Here is a 26,378-nt window from a genome sequence, read left to right as displayed (position 1 = left end):
TTTTGGTAGAATTAGAAGGCAGTCATTGCTTATGGGAACTGTCCTTGCAATACTGTAAACATTCAGTTAATATTCAAGTAGTAACGGACTGAGGCAGGCCTTAGCACATGCATTGATTCAAATGCTTATCCACTATGCATGCAGTTCTCTAACCATCTACACAGTTCTCTTTCACACCTTTAATTCCACAGTCAGTATCCATACACTTCAAGCAAACACACTGTCACTCCTCATGTACTCCTCTAGTGACCCATTCAGCAGCATATACTAAACTATTCACTTCGCCAAAACCCAAACACTTATAAATTCACTCAGGCATTCTCTTTGCAGTACTCTAATCATTCAGGCAGTATCCAAGTACTCATGCAGTGAGCCAGGCCTTACAACATGGACTGCTTCAAACCCCTATCCAATATGCATACAGGCCTCTAGTCACCTACACACTTGTCTTTCACTTCTTTAATTAACTAGTCAGTATCTATATACTTCAATAAACATCCTGTCACTCATCTTGCACTCATCCAGTGACTGATTCACCTAAATAACATATATAGCAACACTTTCACCCAAAATGGGATATTTTCAGGTTTACCTTTCTGGGTGGTGTGATGGAATATCAAGTCCACAAATATTAATATTGGTAGAATGTTGAATACTAAAATATCACTAAAGTATCCATACAAGAACAATAATTACCATATATTATTCTTAACTTCAACATCACATTTTTCTGAAAGATCTATCTATCTATTCACTTAAAAAACAGTTTACAGGGACGCTATAGTTAGAAAATAGAATTTTAAAAACCTTAGAAATTGACGGAAAAAACAAAGGTTTCATTGACGTTAAAGTTAGGCTCAGATTTCACTCATACAAAACCAGTGAATTTCAGCAGTTAAAGTTACCTGAGCTAACTATAATGTACGCCCCCACAATGCATTGCTTATAACCTCACATATTACATCACTCATGACATGGTCAGTGGCATCACTGATGACATCACTGATGACGTAGGTTTTGTGGGCCCTTAACCCTTAGTTTATGTTGTTAACACTTTGAACATAACAATGGTGCCGGTAACAAGGGGAATTTACCCATTAGCAAGGGAAGTATGTTACACTCAATCGTGTTTTTTTTTGTGTGGCCATCACGATCGCAGTGGATTAAATTGATTTACAATTGAACCCGACTACTTTTCTTCTGTGTACTGGAGTGAACATGATCCTTTTGATGAGAAGATGTTAAAGCTGGATGTAAAAGGTGATAATCACCCGACCCGTGAGCGCACTGCCATCGGAGGGTCCCACATAAGAGGAGCAGGGACTGAGTATATATATATATATATATATATATATATATATATATATATATATATATATTACCTACTGGCGGTCGCCAGTAGGTAGTTATAGTTAGGACCTATTTTCCATAGGAAATCTGCAACATTCTATTCCAAATAAGTCTGGCGCCGGTTGACGAATCTTTGCGAAATTTTTCAAACTTTTGGCCAGCTCCGGTCTGCTCCTATTCTGAAAGTTTCGTGGTGATTCGTCAAGCGGGGGCCGAGAAAAAAGGGGGGGCCCAAAATGCGTTTTCCCCATGCATTTTCCCTTAGGACCTGTTGACGCAGCTACAGCCCGAACAGCTGAACGGAATTACACCAAATTTGGCAAAGAGGTAGTCCTCAGTTCATACTCGTGCCTTTTGCATAAATGGTGTAAATCTGTTCAGTAGCTCCTGAGAAAATTAGACTAAAAATGATAGATATATCTATGGCCTCGGAGGATCCGCACACCCTAAGCGCACCCTATGCGCACCCTCCCCGAACCGAGCGCGCACCCTCCTGATCACACGCTGAATGCTAATTGGCTGTCAAGTGTCTGTCTACATTCGAAACCAGGAACTGTTGGCAGCCATTTTGTGCCTCGGTAGAAGCGAGGCTGAAGAAGTAAGGGGAATAAGTGTTTAAAACATATAAAAGGGGCAGGGTAGAAATACTCTGACCCTCTAGTGTTGCTTAGGGGGTCCCAGAAGGACCCCCTGGGGCCCCCTTTTTAAAAAAAAAAAAAAATCGGTGAAATGCACGCAGAGGGCGCAGATCCGGCCGGAATAAAAAGAAACCCGATGCGCGGGCTTCCGCGCTTCGTTAATAATTAGCTCCTGGGTGGGCCAAATCCCGGGGGCAAAATGTTTGTAAATTAATAGGGGTAGGGGGGCTGTGTGGTCCCCCTCCTGGAGCCCTCGAGGGCCCTGGGGACCGCCACCCCCCAGGGCCGGCTCCTACAGTGTCCTGGGGTGCCCACCCCCAGGATACTGTTGTTTGCTATGAGAGGGCGGGAGTCTCCTGCCCTCCCATAGCAAACTTCGTTAGGATTTTGAAAGAGAGAGCAGGGAAACCTGCTCTCTCTTTCAAAATCCAAACGATATTGCTTTTCCACACAGCGAGCTGCATGTCAGCAGCTCCCATGTGGAAAAGCAATGCCGGCTCCCGAAGGACGCGGGGAGCCGGCTTGGACCGTGGGGGCGTTGGGTCTCCCCCCACGGTCTCCAACATTTTTTTATAAGCCCCGGGCGAAGGGGTCCCCGCGGATAATAAAAATTAGTGATAGGGGCTATTTTTTTTTTTTACGGTAAAATTAGGAGTCGCGCATCCTAACGCGTTGGGTGCACGGTTTCTCTCGCGTTGGGTGCGCGGTTCCTAATGCGTTGGGTGCGTGGATCTAAGGAAAAAAAACTGAAATGTTTGGGAGATAAACATCAAGCTCAAGTGTTTTGTTCTTGAGTGGCTCTAAATAGAGCTGTTGAGTTCATTGAGAGTTTTTGGTACTGATAAGTAAGTACCCATACAGAGTCAAAACAAAAAGAAAGCTGAGCATTGTTTTGCATTAAAGTCACAACACCTCAGTAGCATCATTTGTATTATTCTCAAAGACTTGTCCTACTCATGTATGTCCTCTACAGTCATCAATACCCTCAGACACTTTTTACAGGCTTATTGTATTAGTTGTTGTTGTTATAATTTGCAGCATTTGTCTTAGTATTATGATCACTGTGAAGTTGGTATTATGAATACTCTTGTTATTCCAAATGCTACTCCTAATAATATGAGCATATATTTTTAAAACCACTAACTAACATGTTTTTTAGGTCCTATGGTCTGGTACCAGAAGTTTGAATATGCTGTGGGCCACTGGCTGCAGAAATCTTCTGAACATGTCCTGGGCTGTGTGCTTTGCAGCCCTGGGTGCTTCAGCTTGTTTAGGGCAGCAGCACTGATGGACGACAACGTTCTGAAAATGTACACTAAGAAGGCCACTGAAGCCTCCCAATTTGTTCAGTATGATCAAGGTATGTTCTGCATTATTATTATGTTCACACCCCTATTACAGGTAAAGTGCTCACCTGTTTTACAGCAAACAGAGCCAACTTCCAAACATCCCTGTGGAGCTTAGTCGTAAGGCATGACCTTTGAACGCTGTTACATCACTGAAAGTATACTCTATACTAAGAAAGAGGTCCGGTGAACCGTGTGGCATTGCGTTGTATTCTTGTGGTAGCTTTTAGAGTAAAATGTACTTGGGGAGTCCATGTGGAATGTGGAACTCAAAGGAAATCAGTTATGCTGTTGCACTGTGGGGTTTAGTTGTAGGTGACTTAGCTTGTTACAATAAATCCTAACATATACAAGAACTTGTTGTGGATGGATTCCTTCACTGGCGACAGAGGTTTAAATACCGAACTCTGTCTACTGTCAAGACGGTGTGAGACTAAATACACCAGAATCTACGTAGTCGATTTAAAGGTTGTGAACCGTGAGTTAATTGTAAGGGAATGGTGAACACTCACTTTATTAGCTTCTATAAATGCTGCAGTGAAGCTTATTAAGGACACAGCATAAATTGCCAAGATGTGATCAAGCATAATCAACTGCCATTACAAACGTGACCTATTGGAATGGTAAAATTCACCCCTCGCACTTTGATTTTAGAACTTATTAGTTGCGCGCATGATAAAACATTATTGAAATGAGATTGCAGTAGCTCTGTTAACCATGAAATGGTAAATGATTAGGTTTTGCCTATGTGATTAATAAAAATCATTTTGTTGTTGTAAGCTGCAGTTTATTAAATAGATGTGCAATATAAGTTACTGAATGTCAGTTCAAGCGTTATGACCTGTTGCAGGAACACACAAGGCTGCCTCTCATCCCTAGGAGAAGCTGGCTTCCCACATATATGACACACCTGCACCGCCACCCCCTTCAGATGCACACAAGCCACCTGCTCCACACTGACGCAAGAGATGAGGTGTGGGCGTACCTTGTGTTAATGTAGAGTCAGCTGGCAGCAGGACTAGCCGATGCAGTGACCCATCAGTAATCCGTGTGAGGGGAGCTCTCTGTGCAGGCATCTCTGGCGGAACTCTCGCCTCTTCAATCCTTCATCACTCCTCATCATGTGCTCGTGTTATCAGTGCTGCGGATGCCGGCCAGGCCATGCAAATTGAGGGCTGCAGCTGACCTGAAGGCGCTCAGTGCAGCACTCACAGGGAAGTAAGGAAGTGCTTCTTTGCCAAAAGGATAAAAACACAATACTACACTGGCAGTGTCCTTCACAGAAGCAGCCCACTGCAGGTGTGTGGTCCAAGAATCAAAAAAGTGCAGCAGAAGTACGACTGCATGGTGATGACATGTAGAATGTGTTTTTTTATTGGTATTGAATCTTGCCATCCACAGAGCAAAACATACCCCTGTTGCACGTTAACTTTTTCCAAACACACTATCAAGATGTGTTACCTCAGCTTGTAATTATACTACATAGGTGTTTAGACAACATCTCACAGTATGATAAAGTGGCTGGTCCCAAGCACCTGCCAGATGTTAATACAATCTCTTTAGCTCCCCTGCTCTCTGAATTGTCAATGACAAAACACAGTGTGCGCAAAGCACATGTAAGTAATTGCATTTTGTGATTGAGATGACATTCATAACCCACAAATATGAATTACTGGTGGCAATAGTATTCCCGTAATAGCAGTGCAGCCCCCATTCATCTAAATATAGAGAAGGCAAATGTGCAAGCTTGTCATATGCAGAGGATGAAATGTGAAACAAGCAATGAAAAAAGTGCTATGACGCGGCCAACATTGACCTAACATGGCATCAATTAATTTGCTTTAAATGATTTTGCATAGCAGCTCGGGCTGCTATGCAAAATGCCTAAAAATAAAGTAATAAAAAAGTTATGACGCCACTGGCATTGACCGTGTCATAGCGCTTTTTTTAAACCAAGCACAGGAGGGTCAAGCCATAGGACAGAGGCCTAGGTAATGTCTGTTGGGAAACAGGTGGTTTTGTAATGCCATTATGTATAAAGGTGATGACCTGAGGAGTACAGGTGCCCCTCTTGTGTATTGTTTTAAAAAATATATATTTTCCTGGGGCGTGGCCAGCCAAGATGGCCGTGTGGTCATAATCCACGACGGCTTCGCTGCTGATTGTCTACGAAATACAGGCAACACTGCACTGTGAGTTCACAAAGTATGGGCAAGTACCTGAGATGACGCCGAGAAGACTCCAGATTGCCTCGGGTTGCTGAGAGCCGCACGGTGAACTGAGGATGGCGAGTAACTGACGGGAGACCCGAGACAGCTGACCCGGCCGGAGCCCAACCGGCGAACGGGAGCAGGAGGGCATGCGAGGTGGAGAGCGGGGATAATGGAGCCAGCCAGAGGTGCATATTACTCAGAGCAACCCTCTCCTGAGAGTCCTGGAGAGGAGGGTGTGTGCAGCAGCCCGGTGAGTGCTACCAGTGCGTAGCTGGAGACGCGACAGCCACCATTTCCCTTCGGCGCGGCCCAGCATGGGGGAAAGTGATGCTCACCCAGGAGGGGACTATCGGGACTGTCTATCAGTGGAGCTAAGTGCCGCACAGAGCGCAACCGTCCGGCAACTGCTTTGCTTGTTTTTGGTGGTATTTCCATACCAGTCCTTGACACGAAATAGAGATCGGGTCTGCCTGACCTAAAGATGGCGCCTACAAAGGATGTCTGGCCTCGTGGAGTCTCTGGGCCTTCTCCACAGGGAGTTTCTCCATGATAGAGGAGGGACGTATTGCCTCTCCTAAGTGAGCGATCCGTTAGATCGTTCTACGGCCCAAGGCTCTGACCAGCTCAAGGCCTCACAGTCATTCACTGACATAGACTTTCACATTAGCAATGGGCCTGGAGGGCATATCGGAGTAGAGGGGAGGCCCCCTTCTATTGGTTTGACCGAGGGAGTAGCAGGTCGGTGAATGCAGTGCAACCCTTCAAGAATTGAGCCGGAGGTGATTTGATACAGCCACACTGAGGAGGTTTGAGGTCCATTCCCCGGTGGCTCTTGGGGCATAGGGCCCATCTATACCCGGATCCCTTGCAGAGTATCACAACGCAGGAGGGGGGCCACGGTCTTTTCGGGCATCAGGACGTGGCAGTCCTGAATTTCAACCACCTAATCCAGGTGCGAGATACTACCTTCCTAGGCCTCCCAAAAAACAAACTTAGGGCAACAGGGTGTCCACCTACTTCACCTCCGCCTTCACTACAGGCTCAAATCAAGGCATCAGGGAAGAGGCCGGAATGGCGCTGTCCAGGGAGGACCTGCTCTCCTCTTTGCAAGCATTCAAACAAGAATTACGGGATGAACTGAAGGCGGACATGGTCCAATCCCTGGACATGCTGAAGGCGGATCTCAGTGGCAGGCTCACATCACTTCAGCAGGATATTGACTCAGTGGGCACGAGGGTGATGGACACGGAAGCTAAAACTTGGAGAACCGCTCCCGGCGGGACAATATAAGAATACGCAACTTGGAGGAAGGTGCAGAGGGCCCGGATCTCAAGGCCTTTATCACGGGTCTGTTCTCAGAGCTACTGGGAGTGGCACCTTTGAAGTTGAAGCTGGAGAGAGTCCACAGAATAGGACGGCCTCTGCAGGGAGAGAAACGTCGACCACAGGATATCCTAGCCAAACTCCATTCTTTGAAAACCAAAGAAGCTATACTCCAGGTCGCCAGGAAGGTAGAAGTCATGAATATCCAGGGATTCCCATGAGAGTTGTTCCAAGACATTGCACCGGTGACCCTGGCTCGACGCCAGCAATTTAGACCAGTCACCGATAAACTGAGGCAAGACACTGTCCGATACAGATCGACCTACCCCTTTGGACTCTGCTTTGAATACAAAAACAAGCCCCATCATGTCACTGAGGTCCCGGAGGCATGCCAAATCCTGGGAATCCCATTGCCGGCAACCGACCCTTGGGTGGGCACCGCTACGCTTCAGGGCAAAGAAACGTCAGGAGAGGGTGCTACAAACTACTGATACAACCGCCGACTCCCCAGGACAAAGAAGACGTACGAACAGCCGGAAACAAACTGACGGAGTTTACGGAGTGCTTCTAACAAGTGTTTCATCCTACCGACTTTCACAGTCAGAGCTGTAATAGCCAGAGGACACGTCAACATGTTGACACTAGGTTGCGGCCAAGCAAGTTCTAAGATTTCTGGTGCTTTCTCCCCAATTCTGTATCGGAACCAGACACTTTAGATGGCGGCACCATTCATCCCATTCTCCTAAATACTCCCCGACAACTCGGACGTCTTAGCAGGATCAATGGAGAACGGTGTTGGTCTGCGCATCTAGATGCATTGGAGAACTTTTGGCAGTGGACTATGGTCCTAATCGCTCCATAGTGTAGGATCGACATCACAAAGGAACATTGGATTGGGGACGTACATTCTCAAAGTTAACATGGTTCAAATGTGTTGTTTTTTTCTCTTTGTTGTTTTCTTTTTTCTTTTTGACTGGGTGATGGGGACGACACGGCGGGCTCTGAGAGGCAGGACGACCTCAAGAAAAACATGGCTCGACGATCCGAAGGGAGGGGAGGTGGGAGGAGGTTTGGAGAGAGAGGCTGGCGGGAGAGAGCCTGGGTAAGGTTTGACCATGAGAGCCTCATTCAGCCGCCACCTTAAGTATGGTGATCACCACCTTGGCCTGGAATGTACGAGGTATGAATGCACTCTCTAAGCATCATAAGATCTGGCAATACCCCACAGATCAACACTACGATGTGGTGGCTCTTCAAAAGACCCACCCACCCATGATCAGAAGATCATAGATTGAAGCATAAGGCTTACCCACTGATATACAAATCCTCCTCCACCACAAAACATAACTGTGTGGCTCTCCTCTTTCAATCCTTACTCAAGTTCCAGCTGGAGGACTATAAAACTGATAGGGAGGGACGGGTTCTAATAGTGAAGGGGCGCTTATGGGGGAGGATATGTACCATAGCATCTACATATGCACCTAACACTAATCAGACGCGGTTCCTTCAATCCACGTTATCTTTGTTGGGGGGGTTTGCTGCGGGAGATATTATACTCATGGGAGACTTTAACCTCACTTGGCACTCAGGGTCAGACAGCTCAAACCAACACAAATTGCATATGGGGAGCTTCCCAAAAATTCTGAAGCAAGCGATTAAGGAATTGGGCCTCAGGGATGCATGGAGGGAAGTGCACTCAGACGATACGGATTATACGTTTTTCTCTCATGTTCATCGCAGCTACTCGAGGCTCGACTATATCTTTCTCAGCCAAAACCTGAATAGCCAAGTTTGAGAAGCCATTATCCACCCTATTATTATCTCGGATCACGCCCCGCTCGTAGTATCCCTAGAATGGTCGGGCCCCGCACCCAAATATAAGAGATGATATTTGCCTAACGCACTCATCCGCGATCAAATATTGCGGGGTTCACTACGATCTTCCATTAAGGAATTCTTCCAACTGAATGACCCCCAGGATACATCCCGGGCGAACAACTGGGACGCGTTCAAGGCCGTGGTTCGGGGCCAGTGCCTGTCCCTAATGTCTGCTCTTAACTAAGAGAGGGCGACTAAGAGATTACTTTTAGAGGGGGAGTTGAAAACTGCAGAACGTGAGCACAAGGCCAACCCCACACTCACACTTCAGAGAAAGGCCGCAGCCCTGAGAGGGTAGCTAAGGGCAATATATTCAAACAGAGCGGAATTCACCTTACATCGTCTCCAACAGACATCTTATGCCCAGGGTAACAAATTAGGTGCACACTTGGCACGACAATTGCGATTGAAAAGGGAAAGGGAGCACATTGCAAGCATACAAGATACCACGGGTGCCCAGACAGGGGAGGACTTCAGGAAGGTGAACGCCTTTAGAGATTATTATAAAACATTATATACAGCCGACCAACCCGACTCCCAAGCACAAGCAAATTACTTAGCCACAGTTACGCTCCCTCAGGTTACGCCCTCTCAAAACGAACAACTAGGTGGGCCCATATCGGAGGAGAAGGTCCAGACGGCCCTCAAGACTCTTAAACTGCATAAGGCCCCAGGAACAGATGGTCTGACTGCGCAGTTTTACAAAACCTTCAGCGCGGAACTCGTGCCTGAACCAACCACAATCTTCAATCACATTACGTCCTCATCACAGGTGACACGCACCATGAGCGAATCATTAATCACCGTGATCCCTAAGGCCAGGAAAGATCCCCAGCTTTGTGGCTCTTACCGCCCCATAGCACTTCTTAATCTGGACGCCAAATTGTATTCCAAAATACTGGCCTCTTGGCTAGATACTTTGATGCCAGGTCGTATACACCCGGACCAATCCGGTTTTATTAGGGGCAGAAAAACACACAATAATGTTCACAGGGTGATCCACTTAATTGAAAAAGCTTCCAAAAAACAGATCCCCGCAGTGCTCCTGGGCCTGTACGCCGAGACGGCGTTTGACCGGGTTGACTGGTCCTTTCTCTTTCAAGTCCTCCACCGGTTTGGATTCTGTGATGCCTTTATCAATATGATTCGTGCTAATTTCACAGCCCCGTGTGCTAGAGTCCTGGTAAGCGGGATAGCATCGGACCTTTTCTTTCTGCGGAGGGGAATGAGACAGGGCTGCCCCCTGTCCCCGTTACTCTTTGCGCTTAGCATTGATCCCTTAGCGGCAACAATTAGAGAATCACCTGAGATTAGAGGGGTGCCCTTTGGTCCCGACAATCAGAAGATATCTCTGTTCGCCGATGACGTCTTGCTGACACTATCGGACCCCCTGCAATCTCTGACCTCCCTAAAAGGAGAGTTGATCCGCTTTGAGCAGGTTGCAGGTCTCAAAATTAATCTCCCTAAGTCTTTTATACTTAATCTAACAATGCCAGATTCTGAAATGAGCACATTGATGGCATCTATGCCATTCCAACGGGCCAAGAAGGAATTGACTTATCTAGGGATTAAACTGACCCCTAAAATCTCAGATCTGTTTACTGCTAATTATCCCCCGCTACTTACCCAACTACAAGCCGACCGTAAGCGCTGGTTGCCCCTCTATCTGTCTTGGGTCGGAAGAATTCATGCCATAAAGATGGTGATCCTATCAACATTTTTACACTTATTCCAAAGTCTCCCCATCAGCCTGGAGAAACACTACCTATAAAGAGCGCATTTAGTACTTATAAAATTTGTGTGGCAAAATAAGAGGTCAAGACTGACATTTAATCTCCTACGAAAACCCACAGGTGAAGGGGGCTGGCGATGCCGGACCTGACATTCTATTATAAAGCGGCACAATTCTGTGTCATAGTAGAATGGTCCCAACATGCGTCGGACAAACACTGGTTACACATGGACCAGGCGATAGCAGGTCGGGTGATCTGGGATCTCCTCTGGAAGCCAAAAACAGACCAGCCAGCAAATACATATATTAGCACCCCCTACCAAAATGACCCTCCAAATCTGGGACGACATATTGCGTCAGACGGACTGGACGACGTTTCCATCCCCATTCACGCCTATACACTACAACCCAGCGTTCCCCCCACTACAACCGGGCCCTTTGATGCTTGGAAGGAGGGTGGTTGCCTCACTCTTACACATCTATTCCATAACCGAGATGTCCTCACATTTGAAAATTGTCAGCGAGAATTTAATTTGCCCAAGTCTGAATACTTCCATTATCTCCAACTACCCTTGCAACCCAACATCAGGGAGGGGGCAACCTGGGAAACCACAACATTAGAACATTACTTAACGGTGGTGGGCACAATGAAAGGGGCTATCTCCTTCCTATACACACTATTACTACACACTCTACCATCCCCCAGTCCTTGCTACATTGACTTTTAGGAACATACACTTGGGAAGGACATCACAGACATGCAGTGGAAAGCTCTATGGAGAGACATACGGCATCACAAACACTCACGAAGATATTCCCCAACACAACAGACTTACGCTGGAGAGGTTATGGCCTCCTCTGCAATTTCTGTCACATCTGGTGGGTTTGCCCGGCCATTCGTCCTTTCTGGAATGAAATTCTCGCTCATAATGAAGACATACTAAGGTATCCCATTCCGGATTCCCCCCGAATTCGTGCTTTTGGGGCTCCAAGACCTGAGTCTAAAATCTCAGACCACGTCGGATCAAGCAATCATGTGTCTGGGTGTGGCCAAAATGGCTGTGGCCTTAGCCTTGAAGCAAAAGGCCACTCAGACCATGATGCAATGGCAGGCACGCTTATGGAGGGCACTAACCATGGAACGCTTGAGTGATATTTATAGAGATGCCTTTAAAAATTTTAAATATGTTTGGGGACCCTTGGTTAACTTCCTGTCTGTTGGACTTCCGTTGACTACCTGCTCCCCGAGGATTGCAGCATTACACCTATTCCAATTCTGAATGGCATAACGTCTCACACCAGAGCACATCACAGACTTAGCTCTGCATTACCTAGTCACCCAGGGTCACGTAAAGACTGGGTCGGACACACCCAGCTTGTTGTTTTTTTTTCCTCTTTTCTTTTTACTGTTATGTATTTTTATCTTAGGAAGAAGCTGATGAATGTAACACAATGGTTATCTGTGACTGACTTTCTAAGGCAATATGACTCGTAGCAACCGCAATACTCTGTTCAAGTAATTAGCTCTATGAAAGCTGCATACGAGGGGAACGATTTTAAACATTACCATATGCTATGATACTTGTTGTGTAAACTCTGTAATAGCACCACCAATGTTCCAGCAACATCCTGGGCAATCGGTAATGTTGTGGGAAAAGTGGAAGGATTCTTTTGAAGCATACCTAAAGGCAATTGGTGATGAATTTTTTTTCCCCAAACGTAATTTGGCATTACTCAAACATAATTTGGGGGTAGAGGGTAGGAACATTTTAAGAAACTTACCATCTCCAAATACTCAGGAGAATGCAGATGAGGAGAAGGAGGATGTATACTAAAGGGCTACCAAACCCTTAAGTGAACACCACAGCAAAAACTAAATGTGTTGGTAGAACGGCATAAATAATTTTCCAGGAGTCCGCAACAAGGTGGAAACATATAACAGTATGTAGAATATTTGAGGGTGTTAGCAGCATCATGCAAGTTTAAGGATTTTCATGATAAAATCATACAAGAACAGTTGATTACCCATATTATTAGTCTGAAAATTGCAGAAATATTACTAAGCATAGGTGAACCCACACTGGAAAAAACCATAGCTGTTGCAAAAAATGGAAGATGCCTCCTCCTACATCTCAGTGTTAAAATCATAGAGTAAGTCTGAATTGAAATCAGATAGTAAAGAGTCACAAGGCAATTGTTGTGAAGCAGGTTTTCAAGAGGTAAATATTGTGAATAATAAAAAAGATTTGTGCTGATCTAAGTCTACTGTTGGTTACACAAGAAGGAACAAAACTCATTGTTTTGGACGGGGGAGTTTTAGGCATGTGGCTACATGTGAAACTTGTCCAGCTGCAAAGACCAGCTGTTATAGAGGTAAAAAAGTCTGGGCATTTCTCTAGAGTATGCAAAGCTAACATCGATGAGCATAAGACAGGAGATAGAAGAAGCAAAACTTCAATCGATATGATTGGGTAGCATTCATCTGAGAATGATGAAGTTTTAGTAGTAGGTGTGTCACATAATAGCATTTTTGTTCAGGAATCTTATAGGCTTCCCAAATGCAGAGTAATAATTGCTGGAGTAAGTGTGGATATGTGGGCGGACTCCTGCTCACCTTACACTTTAATTGATAAGAATACTTACCTTAAATTACCTGATTTGAAATTGGAAAAGACCCATGCAACTCCTGCATGTTATTGTTGTACGAGGTTGCTCTTATTGGGTTACTTTGAATCTCAATACAATTTCAAGAATAAGTCTATTGTGGGCAAAGTGCATGTGGTAGAAAAAGGTAAATGCTGATGCGATAGAGAAACCAAAAGAAGTTTGAAATAACACTAAATCCAATTCATCATGACCAAGATATAGTAATTAATATAACTGAGACAGACAAATAGAAGAGTGCATTCCAAGAGGTATTTCAGGACGGGATAGGCAATCTAAAGGGGTTTTCACATAGGATCATTCTTAAGGATGGCTCAATTCCTAAAGTCCATAAAGTGAGTGGAGTTCCCTTGGCCATGAAGAAAGCATTATCAACAGAACTAGATAAATTGTGCGCTGAAGGGATTATTGAGCCAATAGAGGCATCGGAATAGCTGAGTCCCATTATATTAGCAAGGAAGGTCAATGGTAAGGTCCGCATGTGTGTTGATCTTTGCGACCTCAACGATAGTATATGGGTGAACCTCCACCCATTACCGGATATAAACCACATCCTGAGCACTTTAGAGGAGGGTAGGTGTTTGAAAACACTAGCTCTGTCAAAATTTTATCACCAGATTGTTTTGCTTCCAGATAGTAGGCATCTGACTTCATTTGTAACACCACAAGGGGTGTTTAGCTACTTATGGATTCCATTTGGTTTGGCATCTGCCTCTGGAGTCTTCCAACGGGCCATGCAGAAGGTTCTGGAAGGAATAGATCATGTTACTGTGTTTCAGGATGACATTTTAATTTATGGGAAGAACTAGCAAGATCATGGTGGTGTACTAGAGCACTTTTTGAGGAAACTGCAAGTGTAAAGGCTAACTATAGGGATTGACAAATGCAAGTTTCCAGTGCCAGATGTTGAGTACTTGGGCCATGTGATTGTGGTGGAGGACATCAAACCCAAACTGAAATTGTTGGGAGCTATTCAACTTGCTCCCAGTCTGAGGAACAAAGACCAACTCAAATTGTTTCTCAGACTGGCTGAGTAGTATGCAAAGTTTGTTAATCATTTTGCTGGTATACCAAGAGCAATGAGGTTGCTTCTAAAAAAGGGGAAGAAATTGGCATCGTACAATGAATGTGAAAAGTTATTATTTACTGTCAAAGCTCCTATATTGAAGTTGTACAATCCTGGGTATAAAACTGTACTGTGTACCGATGCAAATGCATATGGACTAAGTGCAGTACTTTACCAATGACATCAAAGGAAAAAAAGTGTCATTGCGTTTGCCTCAAGAACTTTGAGGGCAGCTGAGGAAAGCTACTCCATGATTGAAAAGGAGGCCTTAGCTTGTTGGTGGGGGAGGGTTAAACATTATGGGGCATATTTATAGGTAACCAGGTTTGCAATAAGAACAGATCACAAGTATCTTGTGAAAGTATTTAAAACAAAAGGAAGAGGGAGAGACACTCCTTTGATAGCAAAATAACTTCTTAGGCTTCAAGAGTTTTCCTTCAAGATGAGATATGTCCCTGGTTCAAGAAATGTTTGAGGCATATTGCCTATCACAATTATCACTTGATCCATGTGTTGATGAAGCCATGGGGTAACAGGAGGCGGATGATTGGATGGTGCCCACTGTGAGATTGCTATTTAAGGGAACTATTACTAAAAATGAATGGAAGTGTGCTCTTGATGTAGATTTAAAACCGGACAAGGTAAGGTGCAATTTATCCAGTGTTTGGAGGAAGGAGTGGAAGGCTGATGAACTGCTTGGGAAATATAAACTAGTACGGACACAATTGTCAGTGAAGGATAATATCTTGCGCAGAGGTGATCCATTAGTGGTTCCTTATTCCACTAAAGGAAAACTGATTACACTGTTGCATGAGGGTCATAGGGGAATGACTGCCATGAAGCACAAGATATGCATGGATTTCTGATGGCCTGGAATGGACAGGGACATAGAAAGGTATGTATCTGCCTTAATGTTCAACATTATCTAATTGTGTTCTTTTGTATATTTCATCTATTATATGTTTTCTCAAAGCCTTAGGGCTATTTCTCAGCTGATGCCCTTTAGGAAAGCTCTCAAGACCTGGTTATACTTCCTACAGATGATCTCCCTCATTTTCTATAGGCATAGTAGGCTTTCTTCGGATGGTCGTTTACAGCGCCTTGATGCTTTTGGATTATTGCTGTGTTTTACAAATTTGAAATCAAATCAATCAATCTCACAAAGATGTTTAGAAATCCTTATATAAGTAACAAATTGGTCATATAAATAGTTTATTTGTTTTATAGGGGAAGAATTGTTGCATTCTTGTGTTGGGGATAGCTTTAAGAGTAGAATGTACTTGGGCAGTTCCATGTGGAATGTGAAGCTTGAGGAAAATAGGTTATGCTGTCACACTGAGAGGTTCAGTTGAAGGTGACGTATCTTGTTACAATAAATCCTAATATATACAACAACTTGTTGTGTATGGATTCCTTCACATTGGATGCTAGGGTTTCATTGGAAAGGCTGGTGTACAATCTGTCTTTTCACATCTGTCTTTATGACCAACACAAAACCCTGCATACCGAATATCTTGAAGATTACCCAGCGTCCAATTGGCCAAATCAAAAATGGGGCAAGAACTGTCCAAAGTAAAACTGGTCTTAGGCTAATGCAACAAAAAATGTGTCTCACACATATGGGCACACTACGCACACCTGCATGTATGCCATCCTAAAGGAGCCCTATATACTTGTGTCTATCTAAATGTACAGGTGTCTGTCATTCTTAGACATTACCCTGAGTTAGGAACATTATAAATCCATGTTTGCATGATGACACCTAAACCCAGCAGTGTTCTAAAACCTAATAGCTGCCAAATCTGTTTGAACACCATTAATGCCTTTTTCTGTAATACACACACGCTATGTCCAATGCTGCATCTCAGTGCAACATATAACTTCACCTACATCTTTCAATGTTCTCTCAATTGCTACCAGCATCAAAAGTCAAACTAAATGCAACTTTAGACATAATTGTTTAGCACTTTTAAAAGTTAGACCTCTTCCCCTGATGGCTGCCTAAATAATCACAGCTCACTTCTTCCTGTTTCTTTACAGTCTATGCACAAGTGCAAATACTTTTTTCAGGTGACAGGAGTTGGTGAAATACTAAAGGCAAGGGAAACACCTTAGATGTTTACAAAGATTATGTATTCCTCCATCACCAAACTATAGTGCCTTTCTGCCCGTTGCAGGTAACGCAACTAGCCTCACTTTCAGTGGCAGTCAATGTACAATCTCTTTCATTAATGCAACAGAAGATCTGGATTAAATTAAAGACTCCAAGACAAAGATTATGACTGAAACATCTGTATTGAAATCGCTAGAAGCAAAGAAAAACAATTACATTCAAACAGAAAAAAATTATAACACAGAGGCTTCAAAGCATAGTAGGACAGTAATGTTAATGACATAGGCAATGAGGGTGTCTGACCTCATCACAACCCCTTAGTATAAATAGCTCTGCAAATGAGAACACTTCTTCTACTTTAACTTCTGTATTATTTAAAAGCACAATGAAACAAATCCAATGGGAAAACTTGACAGAACAGCCATTCCATCAACATCAGTATCTTTTCCTCAGGGACATGAGAAACATCAAGTGTAAAGGAATCCTTATGAAAAATCCTAAACTTGTGGCATAAGCATTCTCTTTACAGTGTAGGAAAAACATACAAAATCAACCAAGGGAGAGAAGGGATGGATAATCTTCACCTTCCTGTCTTTAATAGAATCCAAACACCTTGTCATGTTAGTGGGGAAAACTTTACCTTCTCTCACAAGATGTGAGGCTCAATTATGACACACTTAAAACTGGTCTACAATACATTGAGAAACATGAGCAATTGGTTTAAAATTACATCCCAAAGTTTGATTCCTGAGACTAGTGTGCCACTTTCACAATGTCCTCCATGTCTTCTGGAATATAAAAGATTTAAATGCCATAGTCCCCTAAATGAATGAACTCTAAAACAAACGATATCAGTACAAGCCTCCTGATAATCAGTCTAGTGCACCTCAATGAATTAACTGAAGTGAATGGCTTGAAATATTTCTAAAAGAAAACTGCCACTTGAAAACTGGAAGAGGATGGAAAGCAGCAGTCTGAGCTTCATACCATTGTAAAATTTGAACTACACATAGCTTAAAACCATTTGGAAAAGAAGGACAGAATAAAAAAGTAGCCAAAGATTTTGTTCTTTTGGTAATATAAAATGTATTACCCTGTGGAGAAAATATAATTTTTATTCCCTGTAAATATTTTACATCAAAAACGATTCTGAAGGTAATTAGACACAAATGCATCGTTAATTTTTGCTGATATCTACTTCAAAAGAAGGTACTTTTTATAGGGCCTACACAAGAAACAATCCAAAACTAACTTTGCATTCTACAACACCAAAAATATAGATTTGGGTGCAACCTTGTTGTGGATGGAATGTAGAGCTCTAAATACTAGGAAATGTTCCCTCACAGGCTCTATGTTTACCCTAGATAGGACATGCTGAAATAGACAACCTATAAAGCAGGCTACTCCAATGAGTACCTTGTGAACTACTGGTAGCTCTTCAGCTACTTTTAAGTAGATTTTCTTTGTGATCCTTTGCATACTATATTAGAAATGTTTTCATGCTTGAATTAATATTTGTATACAAACCTTGAAAAGTGTCTATACGGGACACAAATGAGTGGATTTTCAGAATTCCTAAGCTGAGATGTGTAGAAAAATGGTGGAATTTCTAAAATGTATTTAAAGTTGATATTTGAGTAATAAATCGTGAGCTGCTAAGGAGACTTATTCTTATTTTAACTGGTGCCACTGAAGCTATGGTTGTTATACATTACCCATGTGGAGACATTTCACTTTAACAAAGTATTTTGTTAAATTAATGCTGGCAACTGTGCCTCATGCACTGAGGTGATCACTGCTGGTAATCTTGCAGAGGGTATCTACTGATATAATCTTGTCTGATGTGGTCACTATTTCAACTCTAATAATATTACCAGCTTGGAATGCTTTTCATTGAACATAAGTGACCCTTATTACTGAAAAGTATGGAGACCCCTTTAATAAACACTATTTGCGGTTTAAGCAACTATTAAATTCACTGCCTCTACTGGAGCTTAAGAAACTAAATGAATCTTTTTTTCTCACACCAGCAACCCAGAATTACCATGCATTCTCATAACTACAGCTAAAGTATATAGGACGCTTGTGGTTTAAGCGAGGGGCAGGTTAATCTGATTAGTGCAGAGTGTAATCACTTTTGCTTTTCAGAAACCTTGATCTCCCAAACTACTATTGAGGCTGTGAAACTAGGGATATATTCTACTTTCACCATGCTATTTCCGCCCAGGCAGTAAGTCCAAAAACTCTTTGGCCAAACCTGCTAAACAATTGGAACATGTTTCCGACTTTTTTTATGTAGTGGATCACTGAAACATTGTCCATGTGTAAAAGGATACAACTATCTGACCAGTTTAGGACCACACTCTTGACAGCAAAGGAACCAGCGAGCAGCTGGAAGTAATTTATATGACACGTATCTCTTTGCAAAACCACTTTCTTTCTTTTACAACATCTCCACAATATGCTCCCCTACCCAGTTTGGCATGAGTCTGACTCTAACATGATATCGGGAATGGGACTAAATATAGATTTTCAATTACATGTCCCTACCTGGGATAGTGACCAACCAAGCTGCTCCTTTGCATCAGGCGACATTGAAGAACCCAAAGAAGGGCGGGAAAATTGGCCTAAATGGTTGAGGACAACAGCCACACAATCTTGCCTAATCTTTGTACAGCAAACCTGTCCAACTTCAGCACTAAAAGTATTCCTTACCTTATGTCCTTGATTTTTACATAGCAAGGAATTGAAAGGCATTTACCGCAGATAAGAAAAAGTGGATTATTATTTAGATGGGGGGTGGGTCTACCCAACCCAAGGAACAAGCACATCCCTTATCAGTGTAACCCCTCAAAGCCTGTAAATGTGCCTGAGCTCAACCCTCTGGTAGGTTATGGCACAGAGCAGAAAGGCTTACATTAGGAAAATGTGTAAAGTATGTATGCAGTACCTAAACAGTAGTTAAGTTGAAATGCAAAACAATAAACATCCCAAATTGAATAAAAAAATAAGTATACATTAAAAACAACATTAAATCAAATTGAAAAAAATCCAATAAGGGGAACTGGTTATATGAATTTCTAAAGTTTTAAGCAGGAATAAGGCAAGGAAGCATAAAGTGGCAATGATAGTCAATGGTTACAGAAGTCCAGGAGCAGGGGCAGGGGCATTTTGAATGGATACTCACTGTTAGAAAAGGGATTTCTGGTTGGCTAGGGCTTGCACCTAAGCCAGACAGAAACCACCAGTCTAGTCAGGGCAAGGGAGTTACACGCTGAAGATAACCCCTGCTCACCCCCTTGGTAGCTTAGCAGGAGCAGTCAGGCTTATCCCAGAGGCAATGTGTAAAGCACTTGTGCAACACACACATACAGTTGCAACAAACTAGGCACAACACAAAAGGGACTCCACACAAGGTTTTATAAAAAATAGCCTTTGCATTATCATAAACACATTAGAATATTAATCACACACTATAAAACACTGTGCCAACTGGCACTAGGCAATATTTACAGGAGATTATATACACATGACAGGGCCAATTGGGCCACTGTCAGAACCATCACAAGCACAAATAATAAATGTAGAGCACAACCAGTAACTACTGGCAAACACTGTACTCAGCAGTATATCCTGTAACATAAAGCATAGTGTGCAATCAGCATCACATTAGGCTTAAAATACATTATGCGCCAACCTCATAAACCTAAACATTAGACAATAACCTCATAATCCTAAATTATGTTAGAGGCATAAATCACAGTAGAGTAGGTGCCTCGAACCTGGCCCCTCGCCTGGGACCTCTCGGGGACTGGGGAAGTTGGGAATGGAGCTTTACAAGGCTCCGGCCGAGCCCCTCCCCTCTGGGCTCTTCCCCCCTCAGCCTCACTCACCAGAGTAGCTTGGAGGCTCTGTCTCCTCTCTTCACCCGGTCCCCCTTCCTGGGACTGAGACTTCAACGTGGGGCCTGCGAAGCTCCGGATGGGTCTCCTGGGACACTGGAGCAGCTTGACGGAGGCAGGTAGGCTCCCGCCCTCCTTCTGGGACAAGCTCTGCCCGGAACCAGGCAACCTTTGCAAGACTTTCAGGTCATGTTCCCGGGACGGCACCATCTTCCTCGAGTCTAGTGCGGGGTGGTCACCCTCCTTAAACACACCAACTGCGGGGTGGGCACCCGCCTCAAAGGAATCACAAATGCGGGGTGAGCACCCGTTCCAAAGGAAGCACAAATGCCGGGTGGTCACCCACGGCTAAAATAAACATAAAGCGGGGTGGGCATCCACTCCCAAGGCATCACAGGGGAATCCCTACGATGGGGATTCCCTCTAAAAAACGGGCAGCTTGGTGCTGCGCAGCCCAGGCTCTCCTCTTCTTTGGGGAAGTAAAGTACAGCGTTCACGAGGCGCTAGATGTCCAAAGATTCATAGGGCATAGCTGGGCCCAGGGAGGCCAGCAAACAGGGCCCTCCAGCAGGGAGGCAAGCCTCTGTGGCGGCTCCTCCTGGGCCCCCAGTAGCAGCAAGCCCCCAGCAGTCCAGAAACAGCACAAAAACACGGGGTCACAGCCCCTATACTTCTACTCATTTTCTCCTTTGTCTGCAGTGCAGGGCTGGGGGAACTAGCAAAAACTGGTTCAGGGGGGAGTTGGAGCACTCTGTTTACCAGGCTCCTCTTCCCCTTTGTCAGGTGGGGGCTCAGTGATTAGACACACCACAGGGGGCGGAGCTAGCATTGTACGGGCTAGGCACAGACCTATTCAGGGTCAGAGGATTACTCCTCTCACTAATCCCAATGCAGATGTCCCATTCAGCCTAGTGCTGACTCACCCTGACCCTCCTGGAGCCACACACACCTCCCAGCCCCTGTCACTCAAAAGCCAGACATGCAATGCACATCAGGCAGGCAGACACATAGCAAACAGAAATGCCAAATTCTAAAAGTGGCATTTCTAAAATAGGTATAATAAATCTGCGCACACCATTGCGCAGCATTTATTATGACAATTCCAAATATACTAAACTTGACCACTCTCCTCCTCTCAAATCAGAAATTACCACTGAAACACTTATCAGGGAATTCCCAATGCATTCCTATGGGAGGGCTGCCCCACAATAGGGAGAAACCAAAATGGCTGTTTTTCACTACCAGGACATGTCACACACTAAAGGTACATGTCCTATCTTTTACCTACAATGCACCCTGCTCATAGGGCTAGCCAAGGCCTACATTAGGGGTGACTGACATGCAGCAAAAGGAGGGTTACAGACATGGCACACACTTTAGGTGCCACGTCACAGCGGCAGTAGCACTGCACGCACAGGCCCTGCAATGGCAGAGGCCTGAGATAGGTTTGCAAGGCTACTTTGGTGGGTGGCGCAATCAGCGCTGCAAGCACACCAGTAGCATTTAATCTACCAGCCCTGGGTATATGAGATACCACTTTACAAGGGACTGACAGGTAAATTAAATAGACAAAACAGGTGTAGACCAATGTAACACAGAGAGTGCACACACTTCACACTGAACAGTAGTGCTAAAGTGCCCAGAGGCCTAAAACCACTAACACCATGTCAGAGAAAAGGCTTGGAGAAAGGCAAAGTGTTTAGGGACCCTGCAAAAAGGGCCAATTCATTATGATCATAGATTTGTAACTACTGACTTTAGTCCTTTAAGTCCCAACCCACCACAAGAGTACCCCACCAAAATCTCCCAGGACACCAGGGGAAGCACTTAGAGACTAAAAGGGTGTGAAGGCAAAGGCCAACGGCATGGTCCAGTCTAGGTCCAGTTTCAAATGGACGGCTGGGCACTTGCAAAAACAGGCCTCCTGAAGCTTTTTGTCTCCCTGTAGCTTTAACGGGAGGTCTCTCTTATGACCCTTGAATTCCATGTCTTTTTCCTCAGTATGAGAGAGCAGTTCCAGTCTTTCAGAGCTCCTCTCATTTTGCAGACTGCCAGTTTAGTCCTCTTCCGACTTTCCTCAGGTCCAGAAGTGTTTTGAAGTGGTTGCCCAGAGATACCACATTTATGTCTGGCACGAACTAGTGGGTCAGGATGACTCAAACTGGATTAAAGTTCCTGGGGCCAGCCCTACCCACTTTGGGCATGTTTAAAATGGTGATATGCTTTGGTCACATTACACCAGGTCTTTTAGGGCTGGGGTGTGTGTCTGGGGAGTGTACTGTGGTAATCCTAGTGTCCTCTTGCATGTAACACAAAAATCAAGTCTGAAGCAGCCATGGTAACCCCCAATAAACCCAAAGAAAGACATATGGTTGAACAAATGAGACATTTCTAGCATCCAGAGAGAAGATACATAAAAAGGTTTTGGCATCTTGTTTTTCTTCCTTTCAAATGGGCCCCAGTGTTATATGTGAAACCCAGAGACAGACATCTGGTTAAACAAAAGTAGGGTTTTCAACAACCAGACAGTGGATACACTGGACTCGCTTGCCATCCTGTTTCCCTTCCTTTCAAATGCCCCCCCCCCCCCCAGTGTTACATGTAAAACCTAGCAAATCCATCAAGCAGGATTTGACAATGAAGCAGGATTTGACATTGTAATGTCAAAAAGGATGTTCACACTCTTTCTTGCTATCCAATACTGTCACCTCATCAACGACAGCTGCAAATGTTACTGTTATACACAAACCAGACAAGCCCTCCAAAAAGTGCGAGTCATATCGACTGATTGCTTTGTTGAACACAGAGGCAAAGGTACACACAAAAATATTAGCCAATATACTTATGCCACATATTCCCTACCTTAACAAACCAGACCAATCAGGCTTTATTCCCCAAAGACAAGCAGCAGGCAATATTAGGCAAATTTTGGACCTCACTGAAAGAGCTCATTTTAAAAAGATTCCCGTAATCATATTATCACGTAATGCTAAAAAAGGCCTTTGACAGAGTCAATTGGTCCTTCCTCATTCAAGTATTGGAGGTGAAAGGCCTGGGCCTGAACATGGTGATATGGATATCAGCTAGTCACAAGAACCTCAAAGCAAGAGTAATTGTCAGTGGTGATAGGTAAGAAGAAATTATCATAATCAGGGGAATGAGGCAGGGTTTCCGTTATGCCCACTATTTTTCACCCTTGGACGGTTAGCAGCTATCATTATGTGACACCCAGATATAGGAATACATCAATTTGTAGATGATATCTTGCTCTCATTAACAGATGTAGAGTGTGTGACACTATGGTAATGGAAATGTTGGTGACTAATGGGTGGGCCTCTGGTTTCAAAGTGAACCCCAAAAAGTCAGAAATGCTCAATATAGACCTAGCACCGGAAGAGTCCTGTCTTATTGAAACAACACTCTTTCAATGGGCTAGCAATAAAGTTAAACATGTGGGTGTGTTTATCACACTAAAGCTCCCACACCTTTACACAGCTAACTATACCAGACTTTCTAACAGCCTCACTCATGGTCTGCTTAGATGGTGCAACCTCTTCATATCCTGGCTAGGTTGAGTAGAGGTGATTAAACAGAATATATTACCCACACTGTTGCACATATTTCATGTTTTTCCAATAAAACTGCCCTAAAAGGACAAACAAGCCCCACAAAAGGCTATAGATACATTTATCTTGGAGGTAAGGAGAGCATGCATATGAGGGATGCTTTTGTAAAAGGTAGAACATTAACTACCTTCCTATCCCCATCTATGCCATGCCTGGGTAATTTAGAGTTCATGCAGGGACTGGCAGTAATGATTTTGCAAGATGGTCAGGAGTGGGGTGCAGAATGTTGCAAGACCTATTCCATGGGTGTGGTGATTAAGTTATTTAATCAATGTAATCAGTGGAAACTGGACTACAAAATAAGGGAGAGCAACCCCTCTCAATATTTCCACTTATGACATTGGGCTTTAGTCTCACAGAATAAAGAAATGTCTTCTAGACCCCTATTACTGGGCTAATTACAACGGCCCCAACGCCCTTATATCTAACATTTACTTTATATTGACAGACATAGCCCCTGATTTGGATAGTATGTATATGTGGGATCATTTACTGAGTAAACAACACTCTTTGACTTGATGGCAAAAGTAATGGTGATTCAATTCCAATCGCACAGCACTAAGAAATTCTCACAAACTCTTCTTACTCAAAAAATCTTCATTTTATTCCATGATGTCCTTCTTTCAACATACTTTACTGTTCACAATAAGACTCCATCGTGGATTCAAATATTATCCACCATTCCTTTCTTCATACCCAAATCAAGCCCGAAATGCATTGGGACATTATAATAATAAAAAAAAAATTGCTGCCTAAATATGAATTGTGTTATCCCACGTGATGCAGTAAAAGGCCCAGATGGGCATAATTGCCCCATTTGAAAAAATTGGGACAACTGCCAGTCTTATTGTGAACAGTAACATTTGTTGAAAGACAGACATCATGGAATAAAATGAAGAGTTTTTGAGTAAGAAGAGTTTGTGAGAATTTCTTATTGCTGTGCGATTAGAATTGGAGTGCTTTGTCTTTTCAAATGTTTTGAACTACTTAAACGTGCTTTGAAGCAAGGAACATGTCCAGACGGCACGCGAAAGTGGAACAATACGGAATAAAATGTAAAACATGGAGAAAATTACGGTGTGCATTCTGCTACCCCCAGCAACTGCATTCAAAAAGTTATGGTGAAACATTACTTTGATGTGTAAAGTGAACAAAAGTGATAGCTAATGTATAATATAATGTTGGGGGCGTGGCTTAGCAGCCGACGGCCATGGACGCGTGAGCGAAGAGCTCCGCATCCCGCCCGGCTAAAATCCTGTGTAGCGTGGGGCCCCCGGCGCTCCGGAGCTCCTGGAGGGCTTCCTTCGCCTGGTCAGTGCCCCTGGAGCGGACCGATCGCCAGGTTCGCGGCGCCGAGGGCGGGCGCCGCGACTGCAAACGCGGCGGAGGCGGGTGGCTGCCGGCCATCTTGGGCGGCCTGTGAGGAGACGGGCGGCCGCGGCCCACAGTGCGTTGGTGGCCGACCGGAAGTGCGGGGAACCCGGCGGGCGCAACAGGAAGTGCCGGTCGCCCGCTGGTGGACGACGGAGAGAGGAGGTGGGCGCCCCCGGCGAGAGGCCCGAAGTTGCGGTCTTCTGACCGGCGCTGCCACCGAGGACCGCGCAGTGGTGGAGCGGTGCGCAGGAGAGAGGGGCTGGGCCTGCGGCGGCGGCGCGGCCCTCTAGCGCAGGAGCGGAGACAGTGGACAGCGGACCCTGCACGGCTGGTAGGCGGGCGGGGCCACGGGAGAAGCGACTGGCCCTGCGAGAGACATTGAGGCGCAGAGCACTCTGGCCTGGGACGCGGGCCTAGGATCCGGCGGAGTTCCCGACCGCGGCTGTGCGGTGGGGGCTTGGAACATCGTGGTGCCCCGAGGAGGACGGAGGGGACGCCCCAGTGGAGGAGTTGACCGGTAGCGGTGCAGAGAGGGTCCCCGCAGCGGACGTGGAGAACACGGGGCCTGGGTGCTGACAGTGACCCCGTGGACTAGGCCTAGTGCCGGCCTACAAGTGTCAAGCGCAGAAACATGGGCAAGCCGCGTCCCAAGCTGGGTGGGAACCCGGCGGACCCAACGGGGGACACTGTCGCAGGCCGGGAGGGCGGACCGAGTGCGGACGCGGCGGTGGGCCTCCAGCAGCGGCAGCTGGAACAAATCCTCCAGGCTATAGCGGACATGAAGTCGGCGTTGCAAGCGGACATTGCCCAAGTGTCCACGGACCTGGGGCTGCTTCGGGCGGATCACAGGAAGCTCGTGGATAGAGTCGCAAATACGGAGGACAGGTTGGATTCACTGGCCCCAGCCCAGAAGGTGACGGAGGGCCAGACGGCGGACCTCCTGCGGAGAGTCGTGATCCTGGAAAAGAGGGCCGAGGACGCTGAAGGGCGTAACCGCCGCAATAACATTCGAGTGGTGGGTCTGCCAGAAAAGATTGAAGGGGGTGACATGCTGGCCTTCTTGGAGACCTGGTTGCAGGAGGTGGTGGTGCTGGAGGGGCTCACACGGTTCTACACTTTGGAGAGGGCGCATAGGGTGCCTGCTCGGCCCCCG

General features: G+C 45.0%; 1 protein-coding gene across 1 annotated transcript in view; it reads left to right on the top strand.

The window, feature by feature from the left end:
• The window catches only part of LOC146817971 (chitin synthase chs-2-like), a 504,051-nt gene that overhangs the window by 281,189 nt on the left and 196,484 nt on the right, over positions 1-26,378 (top strand). The window contains exon 10 of the mRNA XM_085609725.1: positions 3,148-3,348. Within this exon, the coding sequence (XP_085465851.1) occupies positions 3,148-3,348 (201 nt within the window). The remainder of the gene's footprint in view (positions 1-3,147; positions 3,349-26,378) is intronic.

The sequence above is a fragment of the Triturus cristatus genome, chromosome 6 (genome assembly GCF_964204655.1).
Source record: "Triturus cristatus chromosome 6, aTriCri1.1, whole genome shotgun sequence".
NCBI classification, from domain to species: domain Eukaryota; kingdom Metazoa; phylum Chordata; class Amphibia; order Caudata; family Salamandridae; genus Triturus; species Triturus cristatus.
Note: the sequence above shows the minus strand (reverse complement) of the source record. Positions and strands in the feature narration are given on the sequence as shown.